Source organism: Hyla sarda, chromosome 9, assembly GCF_029499605.1.
Source record: "Hyla sarda isolate aHylSar1 chromosome 9, aHylSar1.hap1, whole genome shotgun sequence".
NCBI lineage: Eukaryota > Metazoa > Chordata > Amphibia > Anura > Hylidae > Hyla > Hyla sarda.
In genome coordinates this window covers 124,799,431-124,823,576 of record NC_079197.1, presented here as the reverse complement: position 1 = coordinate 124,823,576, position 24,146 = coordinate 124,799,431, and the positions used below count along the sequence as shown (strand labels likewise).

General features: G+C 41.5%; 1 protein-coding gene across 1 annotated transcript in view; it reads left to right on the top strand.

The window, feature by feature from the left end:
- CD40LG (CD40 ligand) overlaps nt 1-24,146 on the top strand; it is a 199,045-nt gene that overhangs the window by 14,910 nt on the left and 159,989 nt on the right. Inside the window, exon 2 of the mRNA XM_056540320.1 lies at nt 22,464-22,792. Within this exon, the coding sequence (XP_056396295.1) occupies nt 22,464-22,792 (329 nt within the window). The remainder of the gene's footprint in view (nt 1-22,463; nt 22,793-24,146) is intronic.

The following is a 24,146-nucleotide window of genomic DNA, read 5'->3' as shown; positions in this document are numbered from 1 at the left end:
ATACCTATGATGAAAATTACAGCCCTCTCTCATCTTTTTAAGTGGGAGAGCTTGCATAATTGGTGGCTGACAAAATACTTTTTTGCCCCATTGTATGTATGTAAATATATAGATAGATATCTTTGTTTCAAATAGAGAATTAAAAGAGACATAACTATGAGGATGGCAGGCATGACAGTAACTATAATGCCTAGCAATTGTGGGGCCAAAGCAGTACCAAATGTGGGTAAGAGAGACTGTGTTTGCAAGATGGAAGAAAAGGATAATAGAAAAGGATAAATAGAAGGTAGGAGACCACACTGTCTTCCTGATGTGCTATGTGGCCCCCAACAGGACAACTAAGCATCTGTGTGTAGCTGTGCACACTTTACAGTGCATGGAAGGAAAACGAGTGCTCACAGTACTGGCTCACCACCTATTTAATGGGCTTAGGCATTTTGGGATTTCTCTAAGGTTTGAATCACCATCAATGATTTATTTTTAAGATGGAAGAATTTGAAGATTTTCATAACTTCTGTTAATTATACCTAAGATGTAGAAATCTTCAAGCTAAAGGGATGAAGGACTCAGTATAGCCTCTTCATTCTGTTTTGCCCCATTGGGATCTGTCATACAACAGATCCAGCACTTTGTCATGGCTTCTGTACCACCGTCCATCTCCATTTGGATTTCTGTGCAAATACCAGACCGGCAAGTGCACTCAGTCAATAGGACTGTATTTCTAGATGCTGAATTAACCAGATTTTGACCAACACATAGGGATAACTGATACACACCACATAGCTAAAGCCGCAGATTATATGGAGCTTAGAATAGTTCTCCATGATTGGTTTCCCAACCTGTGTACATTTCTATCCCCACTATTCTATGATAGTCTTAAAGGAAAAGTATCATGTACAAAAACGTATCCCCTATCCGCAGGATAGGGGATGGGTTTTAGATTGCGAGGCTCAGACCGCTGGAACCCCCCGCTATCTCCCAGGGAACCGAGCATGTCGACCCCAAAACACAGCAGCAGCTGACATGCCCCCTCCATATATATCTATAGGAGAGCCGAAGATAGCCGAATGGCTCTACCATAGAGATAAAGTGTATGGAGGAAGCGCATCGGCAGCCGCTATGTGCAGGGTCGACACACCTTGTTCCAAGAGAGAGCGCCCCTGTACAGGAGATCCTTCAGATAGGGGATACATTTTTTTGTACATGATATATCTCCTATATCCAATGTTTTTCTGTATATTTACTAAATTGTCTAATTTCTCATCAGTGGACTTCATTTCATCACATTCTTTTTTTTCCCCTAGTAATAATGTCTTTAACTTCTGCTATTTCAGGTGGATATTTTTCAAGGTTTTATTCCACTTGGACCCATCATATTGTCGCTTTGTCTGACAGAGAGCTTACAAAAGTGGGAGAAAAGAGGAGAACGTGTTTATGAACATTTACATGATATAGTTGATGAGTTTTATTTGTCTATATCTGAAGTACCGTATGTGGTGTCCCGGTACCGTATTATATACGTTACCTATATAGAGGTCCCCATAGTCAGAGTCCCTAGGACGTCGGGGTCCCTCTTTTGTAGTTTTCCCCTTGTCACCTCTCACTTAGTCAATGACTATATAGCAGTTCTATTTAATATTAATATAAGTATAAGTATAAATATGTACATTTTTAGTTATCTACCTGTTCGGAGCGTAGCAGGACCTGCGGGTCACGTGAATAGGTTAGAATTTTAGGGTTTTGCTACAGGACCTTTGGAGGTTCCCGTGACTTGTTCACCCACAATGCACTGTAACGATGAGTGACAGTCGTTACGGACCAATCCAAAACGGCTGGCCCCTGCCCAACAAAGGGACCCGCGCCATCTTGATCCCTCTCTTGGGTTGCTGACTCTGGAAGAGGTAGGACCTCCGCAGCTTACAAGATGATTTACTAGGCCAAAGCCTTGCGGCCTAGGCCTCTAACATAGCGGATAGACTAAGCAATTCCCCGCTACTCATCGCAAGATCACTGGACCTAATTACTCCCCTAATTCCAGCGGATCTCTGCTATACAATCCTTCAGAAGCTAAATTGGGCTTATCTGATCCCAACCGACTGTCAATCGCTGCTCAAGCTATATGTAAAGAGACTCTGTTATCTGTACTGTTACTATTACTACATGCACTGAAATTCCTCAGTAAAAGTTCCTGCAAGTTTTCAGTTAACAGCGGTTGTGGACAATCCTTTATTTCTGCATCACCTATTGCTCTTGGGAAGGGTGGTAATAGGCCTATCAAGAAACACAGCATTTAACCCTCACCCTGGCGTCACGAGTGACAAGGGTTAACAGCGCCCTTAACTATCCCGAACAGCAACACTCTAACTACCCTACACCCCCACAAGACAGTATCCTCTCATCCGCCACCACACATATATACTCGAGTATTAGCCGACCCGAATATAAGCCGAGGCCCCCTACTTTCACCCCAAAACCTGGGAAAACTTATTGAGTCGAGTATAAGCCTAGGGGGGGGAAATACATCATCCCCCCTGTCATCATCCAGACCCCCCCTCATCATCCAGACCCCCGTCATCATCACCCCCTGTCAAACCCCCCTGTCATCATCACCCCCAGTCTCTATCCCCCCTGCCATCATCCAGACCGCCCCCTCCGTCATCATATAGGCCCCCCTTGTTGTCTACTCACCTCCCCAGTTCTCTCGGTCCTGTTGCTTAGTAGCTGCAGGGACCGTCCGCATTCCGGTTGGGACGATGAGCCGTTCTGGGCCGTCCATCTTCAACGGGAGGCCCTCTTCTCCGCTCCGGGCCAGCCCCAGACTAGTGACGCTGCAATGACGCCGCCACGCTTGGAAGTCCGTGCGCAGGGACGCCCCTGATGTCACGGACGCCTGCTGCGCACAAATGTCCCTGTGCAGCGGTGTCAATGCAGCGTCACTAGATGGATGGTCCCTGCAGCGAAGATGGATGGCCCGGTATCTCCACTCCAATCCTACAGTGGGGATCAAAAGTTTGGGCACCACAGGTAAAAATTTGTATTAATGTGCATAAAGAAGCCAAGGAAAGATGGAAAAATCTCCAAAAGGCATCAAATTACAGATTAGACATTCTTATAATATGTCAACAAAAGTTAGATTTTATTTCCATCATTTACACTTTCAAAATAACAGAAAACAAAAAAATGGTGTCTGCAAAAGTTTGGGCACCCTGCAGAGTTAATATCTTGTACTGCCCCCTTTGGCAAGTATCACAGCTTGTAAACGCTTTTTGTAGCCAGCCAAGAGTCTTTCAATTCTTGTTTGAGGTATCTTTGCCCATTATTCCTTACAAAAGTCTTCCAGTTCTTTGAGATCTCTGGGCTGTCTGTCACGCACTGCTCTTTTAAGGTCTATCAAGGTGCTATACAAGTTAGCATCTAAAATTTGCTGAAATTTTATTGAATCCATTTTTCCTTCTACTCCTGAGATGTTTACTGTGCCACTGGCTGCAATACAACCCCAAAGCATGATTGATCCACCCCCATGCTTAACAGTTGGACAGAGGTTCTTTTCATTAAATTCTGTTCCCCCTTCTTTTCCAAACGTTCCTTTTCTCATTCCGGCCAAAAAGTTAAATTTTAACCTCATCGGTCCACAGAACTTGTTTCCAAAATGCATCAGGTTTGTCTATATTTTCATTTGCAAAGTTCAAACGCTGATTTTTGTGGTGAGGACGTAGAAGAGGTTTTCTTCTGATGACTCTTCCATGAAGACCATATTTGTACAAGTATCTCTTTATAGTGGAATAGTGTACAACAACTCCAGTGTCTGCCAGATCTTTCTGGAGGGATTGTGCAGTCAAACGTGGGTTTTGAATTGTTTTTCTCACAATCCTGCGAGCTGTTCTGTCTGATAATTTTCTTGGTCTTCCAGATCTTGCTTTAACTTCCACTGTTCCTGATGACTGCCATTTCTTAATAACATTCCTAACAAAGAATATTGACATCTGAAAACGTTTTGCTATCTTCTTATAGCCTTCTCCAGCTTTGTGAGCGTCAACTATTTTCAGTTTCAGATTTCTAGACAACTGCTTAGAAGAACCCATGGTGCTGATTGTTGGGGCAAGGTCAGATGAGTCTGGGCATTTAAAACCTTTGAGATTTACATCACCTGGTCTTCCCAGAGGATGATTGAGAACAATCCATGACACTGGCAGATCTCAGCTTTGCAAAGGGGGCAGTGCATGCTATAAATTCTGCAGGGTGCCCAAGCTTTTGCAGACGCTATTTTTTTGTTTTCTGTTATTTTGAAAGTGTAAATGATGGAAATGAAATCTAACTTTTGTTGACATATTATAAGAATATCTAATCTGTAATTTGATGCCTTTTGGAGATTTTTCCCTCTTTCCTTGGCTTCTTTATGCACATTAATACAATTTTTTACCTGGGGTGCCCAAACTTTTGATCCCCACTGTATGCTACCGTCTTCTGTCTGGTTGGCCATTGTCAGCGCGTCACGCTGTGGCTCAGCTAATCGCTGGCCATAGTGATGTCCGGCCTCGGCCGCAATAGGCTGAGGAGCAGTGTGATGCATTGAGCCTCAGTGGCCAAAGAATGTATGATGAAACAAAAAAAATTAATTTGTGGGGGAAATTGAAAAGAAAACAATTTAATTTAGCAAATTTTAAGGGATTTTGTTTTTACATTGTGCACTCTGCAGTAAACTAAGGTTGCATTTATTCTGTGGGTCAATGCTATTACAAGGATACCCATATTTACATTGTTTTTGTATATAGTGTGTATAGTGCTACTTTTAAAAAATTGTTAAATCTTATAGAGATTTCGAGGGCACATTGCGAACATTCCAAATCAGTACCCCTTAGACAGCCATGTATTCCTGAGCATAGTCCACCAAAAGAATGACCAAGGTTATTCTTTTGGAGGATGAATCTCTGTGTCAGAAAGTTCCACTGCTAAAATTCCGGATTCTGCACTGAGCGAAATTCCATTTGGAAATTTCATAGTCCGGGCAAAGCCTTAAAATTGTTTCTGACACTATAACTATTCTTTATCTTTCAGGCCATCTTTAGGTCAGACATTTCTGCATGCGGAAATATCAAAGATGTTTATTTTTTTTTTTTAAATCACCAAAGGAAAAAATGAAAATTTTTATCAAGTTGTGGACCCTTTTATATTTTTAAAAGCATTTATTTTTTATAGTCTTTTTAAGTCCCTTTAGGAGACTTTTATAAACAATTATCCATTAGATTGCTTATAATGATCAATGTTATTCTATGGCCAGCACTTTGGGCCCATCAAAGTAGCTTCCGGAGGGCCAGTCTGGTGCTATTTATGTCCATAGGATCCCCTTTTGCTTAAATCGGCATTGTCAGATATAAAAACTTTTGATATGTTGTAAAGCATGCAAAACCAATAGGTTTTGTAATTGCTTTCATTAAAAAAAAAAAAAAATTCATACTGAAAAAGCCAGTCAAAAAACTGCCTCCCTGCCTCCTGGGATACATACCAGCCTGGCTGTGTCCACTCGTCATCACTTACGTCATGGACCCACTTCATGATTGACAGATCTGCAGATCTAAAGCTTCTGTGATCTGCTCCCTCACTGCATGTTTACTTCATGTGTGAGGAGAAGGGGGAGGGGCGGGATTACACAGCTGCCTGTGAGCAGATGATGAAAGAAGCTTGTGACTGAAGATGGGGACTGAATGGAGGATTTTTTTGTTTAAAATGTAAGTGTCTCTGCATGTATATGTGTGTGTGTGGATATATTTGTATGTGTGGAAATCTGTGTTGTCTAGGTAATGTGCATGTGTATGAATAAATTAAGTCAATGTGTGTGTGTAGCTAATACAAGGGGACTACAATCATATGCCTCCAGCTGTTGCAAAACTACAACTCCCAGCATGCCTGCAAAGCCAAATGATGTGTGGGCATACTGGGAGTTATAGTTTTGCAACAGTAGGAGGAACACAGCCTGCAGGAACACTGCTGCGAATCTGAGTTTTACCAATCATATGGCTCCAGCTGTTGCAAAACTACAAATCAAAGGATGTGTGGGCATTCTGGGAGCTTTAGTTTTGCAAAAGCTGTACACAGTGTGTGTGTGTGTGTGTGTTTGTGTATATAACATAAAACCAGAAAGGAAAGGGTTACAGATGCTCACTCCTGAGGAGGGGGAGTGGTTATCACCTGAGGAGAAGAAAGGGACCCACCCCCCTGCTTCTGGGCTACAACATTATGGTAATTCAGAAATAAAGCTAATTCTGAGAGAAATATAGGTCATAGACACGTAAAAATGATATGTACACGATCAGGATCAGATACTGAGCAACATATAAGAGTTTTTTTTTTTTTTTGGGTGATCTGACAGGTACGCTTTAATGTTTTTCCTCAATTACACCATTCTTGGTATACTCTCAACACAGTTCCACAAGAAAGGCCCTCGAAGGATGGCATGTTTAATGATATGCATTTCAAATACTATCATCACCCAGTAAAATATATATATATATATATATATATATATATATATATATATATATATATATATACAGTCAAGGCCTTAAATGTTGGCACCCCTGAAATGTTTCAAGAATATGAAGTATTCCTCACAGAAAAGGATTGCAGTAACACATGTTTTGCTATACTCATGTTTATTCCCTTTGTGTGTATTGGAAATAAACCAAAAAAGGGAGGAAAAAAGCAAATTGGACATAATGCCATACCAAACTCCAAAAATGGTCTGGACAAAATTATTGGCACCCTTTCAAAATTGAGGAAAAATAAGATTGTTCCAAGCATGTGATGCTCCTTTAAACTCACCTGGGGCAAATAACAGGTGTGGACAATATACAAATCACACCTGAAAGCAGATAAAAGGAGAGAAGTTCAATTAGTCTTTTACATTGTGTGTCTGTGTGTGCCACACTAAGCATGGACAACAGAAAGAGGAGAAGAAAACTGTCTGAGGACTTGAAAACCAAAATTGTGGAAAAATATCAACAATCTCAAGGATACAAGTCCATCTCCAGAGATCTAGATTTGCCTTTGTCCACATTGCGCAACATTATCAAGAAGTTTGCAACCCATGTCACTGTAGCTAATCACCCTGGGTGTGGAAGGAAGAGAAAATTTGATGAAAGGTGTCAACGCAGGCTAGTCCAGATGGTGGATAAGCAGCCCCAAACAAGTTCCAAAGATAATCAAGAGGTCCTGCAGGCTCAGGGAGCATCAGTGTCACCTTGAACTATCTGTCAACATTTAAATGAAACGGAATGCTATGGCAGGAGACCCAGGAGGACCCCACTGCTGACACAGACATAAAAAAGCCAGACTACATTTTGCCAAAATGAACTTGAGTAAGCCAAAATCCTTCTGGGAAAACGTCTTGTGGACAGATGAGACCAAGATAGAGCTTTTTGGTAAAGCACATCATTCTATTGTTTACCAAAAACGTAATGAGGCCTACAAAGAAAAGAACACAGTACCTACAGTGAAATATGGTGGAGGTTCAATGATGTTTTGGGGTTGTTCTGCTGCCTCTGGCACTGGGTGCCTTGAAAGTTTGCAAGGCATCATGAAATCTGAGGGTTAGCAACGGATTTTGGGTCGCACTGTACAGCCCAGTGTCAGAAAGCTGGGTTTGCATCCGAGATCTTGGGTCTTCCAGCAGGACAATGACCCCAAATATACGTCAAAAAGCACCCAGAAATGGATGGCAACAAAGCACTGGAGAGTTCTGAAGTGGCAGCAATGAGTCCAGATCTAAATCCCATTGAACAACTGTGGAGAGATCTTAAAATTGCTGTTGGGAAAAGGCGCCCTTCCAATAAGAGAGAGTGGTCCAACCTGAGAGGTGTAAGAGGCCTATTGATTGTTATAGGAAGCGACTGATTTCAGTTATTTTTCCCAAAGGGTGTGCAACCAAATATTAAGTTATGGGTGCCAATAATTTGTCCAGCCCATTTTTGGTGTTTGGTGTGACATTATGTCCAATTTGCTTTTTTTCCCAACCTTTTTTGGTTTAGTTCCAATACACACAAAGGGAATAAACATGTGTATAGCAAAACATGTGTTACTACAATCCTTTACTGTGAGAAAAAAATGTCAGAGGTGCCAACATTTACGTCCATGACTGTATATATGGGACCAGCTAAAACTAGGCCTCCATTCTGCAGCCATATGATTTTTCTGTATGATATTTACCTTGAGAGCTGTACAACAATGAACCATTGCTGGTGTTTGTTGCAGACAGCACATCTTCATTCATGGGGCTTCATACATGTGTTTTATCAATATTCGGCTTTTATTTCATAAACTCCTGGAAAAATGCAATTTTACTGGATACTATGGGCTATTTTCTGATACAAGCTGCAAGGAAGTCAAAATGATCATTCTTATCTAACTTCATATTGCTTCATAGCACTGCGGACTAGGCTAGGTAAAACACTCGATGACCTCCTTCTATCAGAAAGAATAATTTCAGCATCAGACTTAAGTATTTCCTATAGCAATAAGCATTCCTTGGAAAATCATTTTTTAAGCAACATTATGCAAAAGCAATCATATATCATTGTTCATTTTTGGACTCAGAAATTATATTGGAAAATGATGGCAGGAGGCTGGATCAGAACTGAAGGCTTTTGGTTTGAGGGTGTATTTGTATTAGACAGAACAGACGCAAGTGTATTTTAATATTTGTTGGTAGTGTTCTCTATTGCATTTTTTTATTGCTTCAGCTTTTAGTGTCCTTTTTAAAAAGGTTAGACTTCACATTTGCTGTGAGTAAGGGGCTCCAGTTCATGCTGTCCCCTCCACTTAGAAAATTCATGATGGGTATCTGTGTATATTTTCTTCTATGGTCCCCCGGATAGGCACCATTTGTTAGCTGGACATAACAGTGATGTAAGAAAAGGAACAAGACCAGATGCTTAGCATGAAACAGGAACCTGGACACCAGGAACAAGAAGCTAGAACTAGAAACACAGAACCCAGGAGTTCAGCCAGTAGCTGGAGTCAGAAGTTCCGAGCCAAGTAGTTCAGCAAAGAGCTAAAACAATAAGCCTAGAACCCAAAAATGTGGCCAGGAGTTGAAGCCTGAAGCACAAAATCTAGTAGTGTGATTGGGAGCTGACACCAGAAGCACAGAGGCCAAAAATGCATTCAGAAGCTGAAACCAGAAATACAGAGCCCAGGAGTTGAATCCAGAAGTATGGTGCTTTGTAGAGTAACCAGGAACCAAAACCAGAGAGCCCAGGAGTGCTGCCAAAAGCTGAAACCAGAGGCATTGATCCCAGGAGTATGGCCATGAAATGTGGCCAAAGCACAGTAGTCTGGTCAGGAACAAAGCCAAAGTTGTTTACCAGGGGAGCAGTTCAGGAACCAGATGTAGTATCCAATGGATAAGGCAGAACAATGGTCAGGAGCAGCAAGGACCCGAAATAGAACTACAAGTTCCAGTCAGAATATCCAACTAGCAAGGCTAGGAAACTAGGAATCAGGAACAAAGGCAAGAAGATTCCAAGAAACAAGTGGCTTGATGAAGGGTTTAAAGGAACACATGCTGGAGGAGACCGGATTAGAGACTGCACTGTGACCTTTTAGCTGACACTCAGCCAATGAATGAGAGGACTAGCTGGGTTTAGTTTTACTGTACACATGCTTTACACTAATTGCCTTACATCACATGTATTTGCTGTGGTTTCAGGTTGCATGTACAGGTGCAGCTCAGCGATTAGCAGCATCATGGCTAAGCCGCAGCATTTGTGGGCACACTTATTGAGCAGAGAGTCAGAAAGAATTAAAGGGGTACTCCTCCCTTAGACATCTTATGCCCTATCCCCAGCAGCAGGACCCCCCTGGTCTCCCTGCTGCACCCGGCGTTCGTTTAGAACCTCGGGTGCAGTGACTGGAGGCATGTGATGTCACGGCCACGCCCCCTCAAAGTAAGTCTGTGGGAGGAGCGTGATGGCTGTCACGCCCCCTCCCATAGACTTGCATTGAGGGGGTGTGGCCATGACATCACAAGCGGGGCATGACAGTGACATCATAAGCCTCCACCCCGCTTCAGCAGTCATCCGGCACGGAGCAAAGTTAACTCCGTGCACCCATTGTCTGGGTTGCCGCAGCCAAGATCATGGGGGACCCTCGTGATCTGACATCTTATCCCCTATCCTTTGGATAGGGGATAAGATGTCTAGGGGCAAAGTACTCCTTTAAAGTAGTATTCCAGCACATAAACAGTTATATCCTAAGCGTCTGTTCTATGCACTGTCTGAGGGGGATACGTTTTTTAAGTGCTAGAGCACCCCTTTAACCACTGCATTTCTGCAGTACCAAGTTGTGGTAGTAAAACAGAGACAGAATAACAGTGGTAAAAAAAAAATCAGGGGAAAATGCAGGCTTAAAGGGTTATTCCGCTACCCAGTGTCCGGAACATTGAGTTCTGAACACTGTGTGCGGGCTTCCGTGTTCACTCCCATCCCCTCGTAACGTCACGCCCCTCATGTGACACCACGTCCTGCCCTTCAATGAAAGTCTATGGGAAGGGGGCACGACGGCTGTCACGCCCCCTTCCCATAGGCTTTCATTGAGGGGGCAGGCTGTGACGTCACGAGGGGGCGGGCATGAACACAGACGCTGGGGAGCAGAGTAACCCTTTAAATAAGCCATGATGTTCATGTGGCATCATCACTTGTGTGTGCCTGATGCAAAAGCACACACACAGAAAGCTGTAGGAGGCTGGTGTTGGTGTATGAAGTGCATTGCTGACAGAGCTACATGTGACAGCAGTGTTACTAAATGGTTGGCAAAACTGTCTCTAGGGACATTCCACCCTTTGACTATTACATAATAGGCATTATAGTTAAGGGGAAAGATGAACAACCCACCTGTTTCAGGATAAAAATAATAAAAAATAAGCCCTATTATGACGGCCCCTTAACCTTTTTTTATGTCTCTAAAAAAAACTACACTGCACATTATTTGGCAGAAGATATGAGAAAAGATTATTATTTTTTTTTTTTAACTTGGATTCTATTATTATTTTTACTTTCAAAAGGTTTTATTAAAGTTAAAAATAACAAATAAGGCACATATCAAAAAGTACAAACAATATATGATATTCCACGTTGTATAAATGTAAAAAGAAAGGCAAAAAGGAATCTATTATAATTTATATACAAATGATATTTGGATCAATAGATGGTATATATGAACCATTATCTGGAAGGCTGATAGAGTAGTCAGCAGACTGTGGTTATTTTATTGTCTGCCATGGCCTTTATGATCCCTTTAGTTGTAATCGTCTATAAAACATGTACAGTTGCTGTTTTCTCCCTACACGTATTGCAGTGTTGCTCTTGTTTGTGTGCTGTGATTGCACCATTTATTTTGTATTCTTGCTGTGTCACTGACCCGGTAGAACCACTTCGCTGTGTGTGGGCATCTGTATAGATTTTCTGTAACGTTACACAATAAATGTCACATGTGTTTACTGAAAATAGTGGCCATACTGTTTTACGGCATATCCTTAGGTAAAAATGTAACAGTATCATAAAATTCTCTAGAATTCTATGTACAGTAACAAGTTACAAGGGAACAATGTGACATTTACAGATTTTTCTTCATCGGGAATGTCTTTCGTGTTTAGTAGATTGTTATTTTCCAGCACTTAGGTTTAAATACCTACATGCATTATTGTTTCCATTAACAGCTGTCAGTTTACATACAGAAGAGCAGCAAAAAAATATGTTTTTTTTTTAATCCAGTTAATATTGATTGAGCTTTTAGCGCAAGACAAAAAATGAAGAACAATGGGGGAGATTAATCAAACTCTGTGTGTAAGAAAAGCTGACTAGTTGCCCTTTGCAACCAATTCGAGGTCTTCTTAAAAATTTACAAAAGCAATTTCATTTGTTGCTATGGGCAACTGGTCAAGTTTTCCTCTGCACAGGTTTTAACAAATCTCCCCTAGTGAACGTTAGTCAGTTTATATTGCAAATAGTTCCTTGAGAGGTTACATCGAGTTTACATAACCAATCCAGTATTAAAGGGGTACTCCGGTGGAAAACTTGGTGCCAGAAAGTTAAACAGATTTGTAAATGACTTCTAATAAAAAAATCTTAATCCTTCCAGTACTTATTAGCTGCTCAATACTACGGAGGAAATTCTTTTCTTTTTGGAACACAGTGCTCTCTGCTGATATCACGAGCACAATGCTCTCTGCTGACATCTCTGTCCATTTTAGGAACTGTCCAGAGCAGCATATATTTTCTATGAGGATTTTCTCCTACTCCTACTGGACAGAGATGTCAGCAGAGAGCACTGTGCTCGTGATGTCAGCAGAGAGCACTGTGTTCCAAAAATAAAAGAATTTCCTCTGTAGAATTCAGCAGCTAATAAGTACTGGAAGGAGTAAGATTTTTTTTATAGAAGTAATTTACGAATCTGTTTAACTTTCTGGCACCAGTTGATTTAAAAAAATAAAAAAAGGTTTTTACCGGAGTACCCCTTTAATATCTCAGTCATAGAGATGAGCAAACCAAACACGTTAAACCCGATTACTTTCACAACTAAAACCATATTCAGCAAATGTTAATGCTGGGTTCGTGCTATTATGGAAATTACCAACTTGATTGATTACTCCGTCTACCAACATGAACACAACTACCAAAATTGTGGACTAAAACTTAACATTTATGAGTACCTATTAAAACTGAAGATAGGAACCACACAGTGATACATCCAAATAAGAGGAGAAAAAAAATGCTCAAAAAGCGTTATATACACAAATCGACAAAAGATAGAGTATTGATAATGGTCGCCATCCAACCGATATGATGTTCACTCGCTTAGACTTCGGTTAACTGGCATGATAATGCAGGTACACAAGGTATCACCTAGCTATCTCTAGCCCTATCCCCATGACTTAGGGATGGGACAGGAGGAGGGACAACTGGGTTGGAGGGGGCACAGGATCCTATCACACCCTGGTGATATACCTATCTCTCGCCTGCCCTTGGAGGAGTTGTCGTCCTAAGAAGGATGCCCCGCTCCGGAACCTGCCCTGTACTTAATAATGCTCCCTTACACACTCTAGCTCACTTACTACACATAATGCTGACTCACTAATGGGGGCCAGTCCCTATAAGGTCTAATGTGATACAGACCAAGAGAGAAAAGCCCAAAGATAATTGTGTAATGTGAGATACAGACTCTGCTGCAAATACCTCTTGGTGCAGACGTGACTATATGAGTATACACTGATATATTTGATGTATTTTACCCACTAATATTTATAATGGTAAGAAATGGTATAAATAGGCAAATATTAGTAGGTAAGTAATGGTAAGAGGAAGCTAGTATTTTATATTAGATTATATACACTAGATCATTAACCACAAGATGTCACAAGACTGCAGCAAGTTTAATCCATATAATCCCAGGTGTATAACAAAACTGGGGGAGGAGATAATAAAACAACCACAGTGGTGTATGCTCACTAGAATATATTACCACATCCAATATATAATGCAAAACATCAGAGTAACATACGTCTTATAGCCTGGGTCCCAAACCGCAAAATGTGGTAGCTGAAATATATGAAAAATTAAGCACATGTACCAGGGTAACATCAATAACAGTGGACCCACTCATAGACAGATTGCACCAGAGTATTGAACAGAGATGCCATTACAGGGAATACTTAAATATCAAGTGTCATGATGCGATGATGTCTCCATATCTCGTCGCGTTTCACTCCCCGGATCATCAGGAGATCGATATAGGCAGCATGATGTATGGCACTTTATGCAAACAACATGGTGGTCACGATGTGGATATAGGACAACAAATTAGGAACACATGCCGTTTTGGCGGTATTTCAGCATAGGATGAGACGTAGGGACACTGAGATGACATCTGAGTAGCCCAGAATACTTTTCAGCTAGCAGCAAGATCACATGATAGCAGGTTAGCCAGTTATTGCTTGCATAGGGGTGGGTCTAAAAGAACTGATAAAAACCCTATGTACTGTCTTGTGACCACCATATTGGAGAGACATGCTGAGCAGAGAACAACTCATTGTGGCACTAAAAAGTCCAGCCAGAGAAAGATTTCACACTACAACACAAAGCAAAGCATTCTAGCAGTTCAGTTGTGCGGTGGGCTAACTTGCAGTGCTCTCTAGTGATTGCGCACTACAGATCCCAGCAGTGTGATTGAACACTATAGAGCCCAGCCAGAGAAAGATTTCACACTGCAACTCAAAGAAAAGCATTCTAGCACCTAAATTGGGTGGTGGGCAGACTTCATTGTACACTACAATCCCAGCAGTGTGTTAGCAATATAGAGCCCAGCCAGATAAACTATACATATTAATGCATTCTAGCATCTAAATTGTCTGGTGGGCTGTATGTGTTGCCACAACTTATAGTTTAGTCAGTTTGTGTGCACTTCAAAAACCAGCCCCATTTGCCTTCTCTTTCAGTTTAGGGTTAGAAAAATGGATGTGGGAGCAATGGCTAAGCATAGCACTAGTGAGAATGGTGGTGGTAGGCATAGGTGTGGTGGTGGTGATATTGTAAGGCACCATGAGGGATATGCTAAGGGGAAGCAAGGAGCCAATGATCAGACATCAAAAAATCATATGGGAAGAAGTTTTGGGATGATAAGGATGAATTTGTTCATGATTATGTCGTTTTGGACTGGACGTGGGAACCAGGTGATGAAATGACGTGTTCAGAGCAGGAGGGTAGTGGTGGTACTGTCAGCGATGAAGAGTGGAGCAGCCATAGGGCCAAAACATCTGTGAAACATACCAGATGAGGCCTGCTGAAATCAGCTCAGGAGCAAGTGATGGCATCTATAGGCTCAAAAAAAAAAGGCTTCCAGAGGAGGGGCACATTCAGGTTATGGTGTATCTATCTCTAGGTATTCTGCTGTGTTAAAATTATTTTCTACCTTACCAGACGAAGACCAGGGACAGTGCAGACACAAAGTAAGCCATGGCCAGGGCACAAGTTTAGGAAATACAACTCTACGTAAGCACAGGTAGAAGCATCACAAGGCCTGGCTGCAACTATTTCTAGTCCATAACTGCCTGCTGTCCGCTGGCTACTACAACTACCACTAGTCCAGCATTGCCTGCTGTCCACTTAATACACCTATCACTAGTCCACTGGTCTGCTGGCTAATACAAATACCACTAATCCACCACCCCTGCTGTCTACTGACTACAACTATCACTTATCCAAAACTGCCTGCAGTCTGCTGGCTACTACAACTACCACCAATCCACCACTCCTGCGGTCCACTTGTTGGTCTTGTTGCTACTCCCAAAAAGGGGAAACATTTTAGACAACCGATGTCTCCAAAAAGAAATCATTAATTTAACTTTGACTTTCACTACAATTTTGGGACACCAGTCCTGCAACTCCAAAAAGGGAGAATTTTGGGATCGCTTGGAAAAGGACATTGTATCTTCTGATACCTCTGTGTCTATTTAAACACTGACAGGGATAAGTTATGACATTTTATTTTAATTTATTTATTTAGTATATTTTTCTTTTTCCTGGAAAAAACGCCCTGACCAGATGTTATCTGCAAGTTAGGGAACAAACTTTTTTTTTTTTTTTCAGCAGGGAACCATTTATGTAAGCAGGCAGGGACTGAAAAATGCTTCGGAAAATATTAAAAATGGTTAAGTGGTCCATGTGATTTTTAAATAAAAATGTATTCTTATATTTTTAAGTTAAATATTTTATTAATAATTTATTTAATAATGTATATAAAGCCTTTTTTCAATTTAATGTAAAAACAGTGTACAGTGTAATATGTATTATAAACAATATGTCCGCACATTATTTTGTTCCTACTACTCCCAGCATGGAACAGAGTGTGCTCCATGTTGGGAGCAGTAGTACCTGCAGTAAGGGACACTCTTGAGACTTGTTGCAATCGGCACTTATATTCCTGAGATGCAGGCGGCACTACACCACTCCAAATTTCTGCTCTGTACTCTGGCCAGTGATGTAAATAGAATTTCATATCACTGATTTATTCACTGATTCATTCACTGAAAAGCCGCTCAGAGCAGTGATTGGCCAACACCATATGGCCAATCACCGCTCGGAGCAGCAAATATAATTCAGTGATGTGAAGTTCTATACGCATCACTGGCCGGCCAGAGTAAAAAGCAGGGATGTGGAGCCACTCACCTTTTTTGGGTTTTTCTTGTAAAATGGAGTGTTTTGGGGGGTTTTTTTGGTCGCAAAACCAGAGTAAAAATAACCCCCTCTGTGTATTTGATGCAGATCTGCTACTGATCAGTTGCAGAAAATGTACAAATCAATGTATACAAAATCAGTAACTTATCTGCCTAAGAATGTACCCCTAAAGAGAGAAGTTGAAAAACCTCCCCCCCAATCATAATAATATGCAACATGTCCATCCGAGCGCAACCCCATTTTTTGTAAGAGAGTTGGAATTTGATACACCCTTTGAAGTAAAAAAAAAACATCTGAGATCTGCAATAAGCTTCATTTAATTAAATGTTTGGGATAAGGGCCAGGATTTCTTTCCTTCTTCTCTCTTACATACTCCAGAGGTGCAACATGTAACCTGGAACCTGTGCATTAAAATAAAGAGATAGGCACCTTTGTAGATCTAGATCCAAAGAGACTACTTGAGCCTGTAAATGTATCATGTGGCACAGCTGAAGCAATTGGTAAAAATTTATAAAAACTATTGATAAAGAAAAGGTTAGGCAGATCAAATTCAGTAATAGTTGAAAGAAAGTTAGAATCTTGATATAACTCCTTAAAGTTCACATTATGCCAGGTAAAAACTATACTTTGTAATTCTGGTAATACTTTGTAGCCCTCTGCATTTCTAGAAAATGTCTAAGACCATCTATAGGACACAATTATTACTGTAAAAATTATATTTTTAATTCGGCTTTTAATTACATGTTTTTCCCAATCAACCTCATTGAGATGAACTGTACCAAATTATACCAAAACTCACACGTCCTGGAGTCTGCTGCTGTGTTGAAAGTTCAAAGGTGAAGTGACTGGTGATCATGCATAGACTGTAAGCATCACTGTACAGGAGTAGGGACCCTTAAGTTTAACAGGAATCAATGCTTGTACATGCATTTCCTGTGGCAAGCTATGCCGGTATCGAATTTAACCTGCGGAAACCAAGTAGTGCATTACCAATCATGTTGGTGGCTGCTTCTGTACATCTGTAGTCTTGGGGCAAGCTGCTGCCAAAGGATAAACCATGCATGGATTGGGCACTGAGGAAGGGCAGGGTGTAGGGATGACTTGGAGAATAGTAAAATATAAGTTAACTCAGGGAAGGACAGGATATTAGATGACTGGGGGATGGGTAGGTTATTAAGTGACTCGGGGAAGGACAGGGTATAAGGTGATTTGGGAAATAGCAGGTTATAAGGGGACTTGGGGAAGACAGGCTATAAGATGACTTGGGAAGGGCAGGTTTTAGGGTGATTTTGGAAAGGGCAGGTTATACGGTTACTTGGAGAAGGGCAGGTTAGGAAGTGGCTTGGGGAAGGGTAGGTTATGAGGTGTCTTGGGGAGGGGCAGGGCATGAGGGGGCTGGGGAAAGGGCAGGATATAAAGCTGACTTTGAAGTGTAGAATGACAGGTGCTAGATAGAAAAGGAAAGTGGGTGAAAAAGTGACATGTGGTTGACTTGGAGAGTGGAGATTGTAGATATAAGAATAGAGTTGGTTTGGTTAGGTTGGTATAATATTAGTAGAGACAGAGAATATGAGTTTAAGGTGGAAAACAGCAGGATAATATAAGGTGTTCAATAGTATACTGGTGGAACAAGTATTGCACCCCCTAACCTGTGGACTGTTAGCCCTCCATGAATCCATTTCAAAGTGGTATGGACTGTGTGTGGAATTTCCTTTTCCTGGGTGCTGGCAACCCATGTTATACCACTACTGTCTACTGTATTACTCGACAGGGAATTGGGGCATTTCTTCTAAAAGTCAATTTTTAAAAGTTGAGAGAGAACCTGCCACAGACTAACAATACATAGGTGACTTAAATAGTTAAAGCACAAAACATAATTTCTCATCTTATTTTACTAACAAGTAGTTTGAAATGAGACATTGAAATATTGAAGGCAAAGAAGCCTATAATTTATTTTGTCAGGGATGTGTTGGTTCTCATGTCTTCCTCTTTACATCTAATGGGACAAACTGATTGAGATTGCTCCATGACGAGAGAACACCGTCTTCATCAGGACTTCAGGGGAAATATAATATTCCTTGGAAACTAGTAAAGAATACCAGTCACGTAATGATGACATCTGGTTTAGCGTTCACAAAGATATTTAATGTGGGGACAGGCAAAGAAGATAACAATGTAGCACATAATCGAGCCCTGGCTAAGTACGAGAGACATGGATTGTCAAGATCAGAGTTCCCTTATGGCAGAAAAGGTGGCGGTCACCTCTCTAGACTAGGCATGTAAGATATTCCACAGTAGCTGAGATATATCTTATAAGAAGCAAACACTGACTAAATAACTGACTAAATAAAGAGAGCGTATTCATTTGCTGAAACGTATTGGCTTTAATAGGTGATTTGAGTCACGTCTACATGTTCACATGCTTCATTTTGGCGGAATTCCATTTTGGATTTTGGCCACAGTCTATATACATTTCACATTAGCGGTTATATGTTTAATTGTATTTCTCATAACCTCTGAAGTGCCAACATTAAAAAAAATAACTGACAGATAAAATAGATGTATCTTCTTACATGAAGATTGTTTCATATTGTAAAACCATATCCAGTATTACAGTATAAAAAAAGCAGAATTGAGTTGGAAAAATGTTACATAAGTCGTATGCAAATATTCTCAGCTTGAAATCTATTAACCATGTAATGTAATGAAGCTGAAGCCAAAGAGCCAGTAAATCAGCTGAAAATGCCACAAAGGATTACATGCTTGACATGCATGGTCACCCTATTGGTATTCTGTGTTTAAGGAGGTTCTTGCTGATTCTGTCTTTATGGAGAGTTTGTAGATGAAGCATTCTAGCGTCTGACATACAAACTGAAAATAGTAATGTCCATCACAGGGGGTTTCAAATATACATCAGAGTACTGGAGAAACATTAACCTCCTTGTTATGATCTCAGAACTGGGCACTTCAGAATGATACCACTTGTATGTATGTTTATATGTCAGAGTACGCAGGTGCAGTAAAGGGTGGCAGTCACCCTCGGATCCGGGGCACTGGGCTAGAATATCTGGGGAACCGTTTCTGGCGATGCCCCTGCTGCGAAGGGAATGCAGTGGCATCAGCGCTATGAGAGGGCGCATGGGTGGAAAAAAAAGTAGCTTTGCGCTCACTGTATGTAGCGCAGTGCATTCTATCAGCTTACAGTCAGGGAAGAGCCTCTGCATCTTGTGATGCAGCTTTCAGCCTGGGTATTGGAGATGAGAAGTTAACCATTAGTTGACTTTAAATGGGCACTGTCACCAACTTTATTTTTTGATATGTTGTAATACTTATGTACTACAACATATCTCTAATATACTTTTATTTTATTTTTTTTCATTAAAAAGGTTTAATTTACATTTAATAACCGGCCACTAGGGGTCACCCTCCTAGTGGCCGGCTGCAGCCTGGCGTGACGTCACGCCTGAAAAAGGACTAATTTTGGAGTGGCAATCAGTCCTTTTTCAGTTAGGCTGCACTCGCTCCCTGCCTGTCAATCAGACAGGCGGGAGCGAGCGCATTGGCTCCCCGGCCACTGGCTGGGAGGCCACTCCTCCCGCACATCGCCGTTGCCGCTGTCCCTGCATGCCCGCTGCATGACTCTGCAGTAACTGCAAGTGTAATGAGGGAACGGGGTATGCGGGGCGGGGGGGGAATGGGCTAGCGCCGTTGCGGGGGGGGGGGGGGGGGAACGGGCTAGCGCCGCAGCGCCGCTTGTAACTAATAGTTTATCTACACAGGGTGCCTCCAGCTGTTTCAATACTACAACTCCCAGCATGCCCTGACAGGGCAAGCTGGGAGTTGTAGTGGTGAAACAGCTGGAGCCACCCTGTGTAGATGAACTAAGGGCGGAAGTCCCCCCCCCCAGCAGGCATCAGAGATGTGGTGCCTGCTGGGGAAGTCTGCCTGGTAGTGAGCACACTGCCAGGCAGACAAAAGACATTTTTAATATAGTAAAAATAAAAATTAAAAGCAGGGAGGGGGTTAGGGATAGATTGGCAATAGGCAGGGACAGAAAAAAAATAGGATGGTGGGAGCTACCCTTTAAATGTACTAAGTTTAGATCCTAATTGCAGGGTCACATAGAGTTTTTCATTCTGCGGAAGAGCCAATAAAAGCCACAGAGGACTAAAGAGCAAGCTCCTGGTGCGGCTGGGTAGCTTTGTGTGTCCTCTAGTAGCAGCAGATTTCTAGAGTGGGAAATCCACCACTACTAGCGGACTCACAGAGCTACCAGGCTGCAGCCAGAAGCTTGCTTTGCAGTCCCTCTGTGACTGCCGTTAGCGCATCTGCAAAGTGAAATACGCTGTGGATGCGGCCCATGTGACCCTGCCCTAAAGGTGTTGTGGCTGGCTTAGAATCCAAGTGCACTATATTTTTTAAATCAAAATTTCAAGGACAGAGTGCCCTTTAATGAACTTAGATCTGCACTGTGCCATCTAGAATTATCTAGCAAAGTACACTACCTGCTACTGCCAGATAAAACTGTAAAAAATAAAAAGAAGAAGAATAAAAAGAAGTTTTCGACCGTGGAGACTGTGCTAGACGAAGGCCGATTGTACACTAGTTTAAAGGGGGTACTCAGCATTTTTTAATAAATCAACTGGGGCCAGAAAGTTAAACAGATTTGTAAATTACTTCTATAAAAAAAATCTTAATCCTTTCAGTACTTATCAGCTGCTATATGTTCCTGAGGAAGTTCATTTATTTTTGAATTTTCTTTCTGTCTGACCACAGTGCTCTCTGCTGAAACCTCTGTCCATGTCACGAACTGTCCAGAGCACGATAGGTTTCCTATGGGGATTTTCTTCTACTCTGGACAGTTCCTAAAATGGACAGAGGTGTCAGCAGAGAGCACTGTGGTCAGACAGAAAGGAAATTCAAAAAGAAAAGAACTTCCTCTGGAACATACAGCCACTATTAAGTACTAGAAAGATTAAGATTTTTAAATAGAATTCATTTACAAATCTGTTTAACGTTCTGGCACCAGTTGATTTATTAAAAAAATGTTTTTCAGTGGAGTACCCCTTTAATATGGGTCATCTTTGTGCCTATATTATGGATTGAGAAAGGTTTCATAGAGAATCCGAAACATAGCTCTTTTCTGTAACCTAATGGATGAAAAAATAATTACTTTTCTAATTTTGGACATTTGTGATATGGGGCACAGAGTCAAGCCTTGAATCACAGAGCACCCGATTGGACCTCAGTGCCGGTTTTCTTTACTTATATTGCATGGCCACAAATCCTGTCGTCTCATGAGCTAAACTAACAGCATCTTAGATAACGATTATAATAGTTCAGAATTACACTCTTCTGGATACAATCTCGTGATAATGAGTGAGCAAGTGCTATATATATATATATATATATATATATATATATATATATGTACAGTAGCTAAGTACCCAGTGTTGCCCGGGTGGTACTCAGCTTTCCCAGTCTGCTGAAACCCCAGCAGTGGTAGGTGCTCATCCTCCCTACACTCCTCAGTTCAGCATGGCCTTTCCCTGCCTTCTCACTGATGTATTCTTTCCCCCACCACTCTTCTCTCAGCCCACAATAAATGTTCTCTCCCCCTCAAGCCTTGCCCCCTCTCCATGTCCCCGCACTAACTATTTTCTGCACCTGCATTCTGGACTGTTAAATCATACTTTTCCATGATGTTGGTCTAGCAGCAGGATTTTTAAAACCCTGGGGCAGCCCAAGAGTAACATGATCATAACATATATTGGAAGTCCTGTGTGGGATGTCCCAATACTGACAATATATACAGCCAAAGAATAAAACAGCCAAGCCCGGACAGCTAAATCATATTTTAACATGATGTTAGTCCAGCGGCAGCATGTTTAAAACTCCCGGGCAATTTCCACAGTAATGCCCGATATTAACGTGATCAGGGGATATACCGAATGTACCATAGACTTGCTGTCTGGATTCCACAGTTTTACTTCTGGGCTGCGAAGATTGTCAGTATCAGGACACCCTTAAAATGTATTATATGTGTATTTGACATAGAAGAAATGTATAATTGGAGATACATGCTACTGCATGTGCAAATGTGTTTCAATGTGCATGCAATGTAATAGCAGAATAGGTATACAGAAATGATTTATCTATGTCTGTTGTATTTTTCCATTTGCAATTGTGCATTTTCTAAAAGTCTATAACCTCATCATTTGTGTTGTGCTTTTACTGTAGGCATTGTTTCCCTCATCTCCCTTTCGATGTTATCCTATGAGCGCTACCTCACAGTGCTGAAGTGTTCAAAAGTTGATGCCTCCAACTACAAAAATGCTTGGATTTGTATTGTTGGATCTTGGATCTATTCTCTCTTCTGGACATTACCTCCCCTTTTTGGCTGGAGCAGTTATGGACTTGAAAGCTCGGGTACCACCTGCTCAGTAGTATGGCACTCAAGGTCACCCAACAACGTATCATACATTGTGTGCCTCTTCCTGTTCTGCCTGGTCCTACCACTAATCATCATGATATTCAGCTATGGACATATTGTTCGAATTATGCGAGGGGTAAGTTATCCTGCGTAAAGAGACGCAGTAAACATCACTAACATCATTGGCTCTCACACAAGTTTGAACTGTAGGCTGTAGCCTGCTCACAAATATTTTTGGCTCTATCATAGATTATGTAGATATAATTAAAAAATGTTTAATGGTCATACCCCCCAAGAGCGCACATAATTGCAGAATCTGCCAGACAAATATTTTATGCTCCCTGCTTTAGCACCATCCTCACCTCTATACAAACTCCCTTTCTGTATTAAAATGCCTCATGCCCCATACAGCCCCCATATAGTAGTTAGGCTCCCACTCTGCCCCCTTATTGTAGTTAGGCCCCTCATACTGCTCCATATAGTAAATAGGGCCCTGTCACTGCCCCCATTTAGTAGTTATGCCCCTCACACTGCCACATATAATAAATAGGCACCTGACACTGCCCCACATATAGTAGTTAGGTCCCTAACACTGCCCTCTATATAGTAAATTGGCCCCTCACACTGCCCCTATATAGTAGTTAGCCTCCCACATTGTTCCCATATAGTAGTCAGGACCTACACACTGCCCCATATAGTAATTAAGTCCCACACTGCCCCATATAGTAGTAAGTCCCCTCACACTTCCTCCACATAATAGTAAGGCCCCTCTGTGCCCCATATACTGTAGTAGCTAAAAAACAATATTCACCTGTCACACTGTTTCCCCGCACTTTCTCTGGTGCCCCGTTGGTCTTTTTCCAGTACAGGTAGCTTGGGACAGAAAAACTGCCAGCATCTGAACTCCCGACAGCCTGCATTGAGTGGCAGAGTCTTCATGTCCTCACTTCTCCTGCAGGCCCAGTCGCACCTCCTTTGACCATGATCATTACATCCTTGGAAGCAGAATATTATTTTTAATGACCATAGGTAAGACAGTTTTCCATGCATGATACCGTATACCCCTAAGTAAGTCTTAGTTATCAAAAAAAGCCAGTATATAAGGGAACAGTATTATCACCATACATATCCAGTATGGCGAAATCAATAATACCAATACCAGTACCTAAAATTCAATATTATACTGCCGCACCAGGAAAACATATTTCCACCACATAATGACTAATGACACCATATACAAACACCAATGCTCTCCCCATATAATGCAGAGGTATAGGAGGAAAAAAGCTGCGTTGGCGCTCCAAAGGAAGTAACCCAAGTCGTGGGTATTGATGCAAACGAATTTATTCTTACAGCATAAGAAATCAAAGAAAATAATAAATAAATATAAAGCAAGACGCGTTTCGGGAGTCACAGCTCCCTTTTTCAACTGCAGGTGGTTGCTGTATGGCAAGGTAACAGGTATATGTGTTTAAATACATGAGAAAATG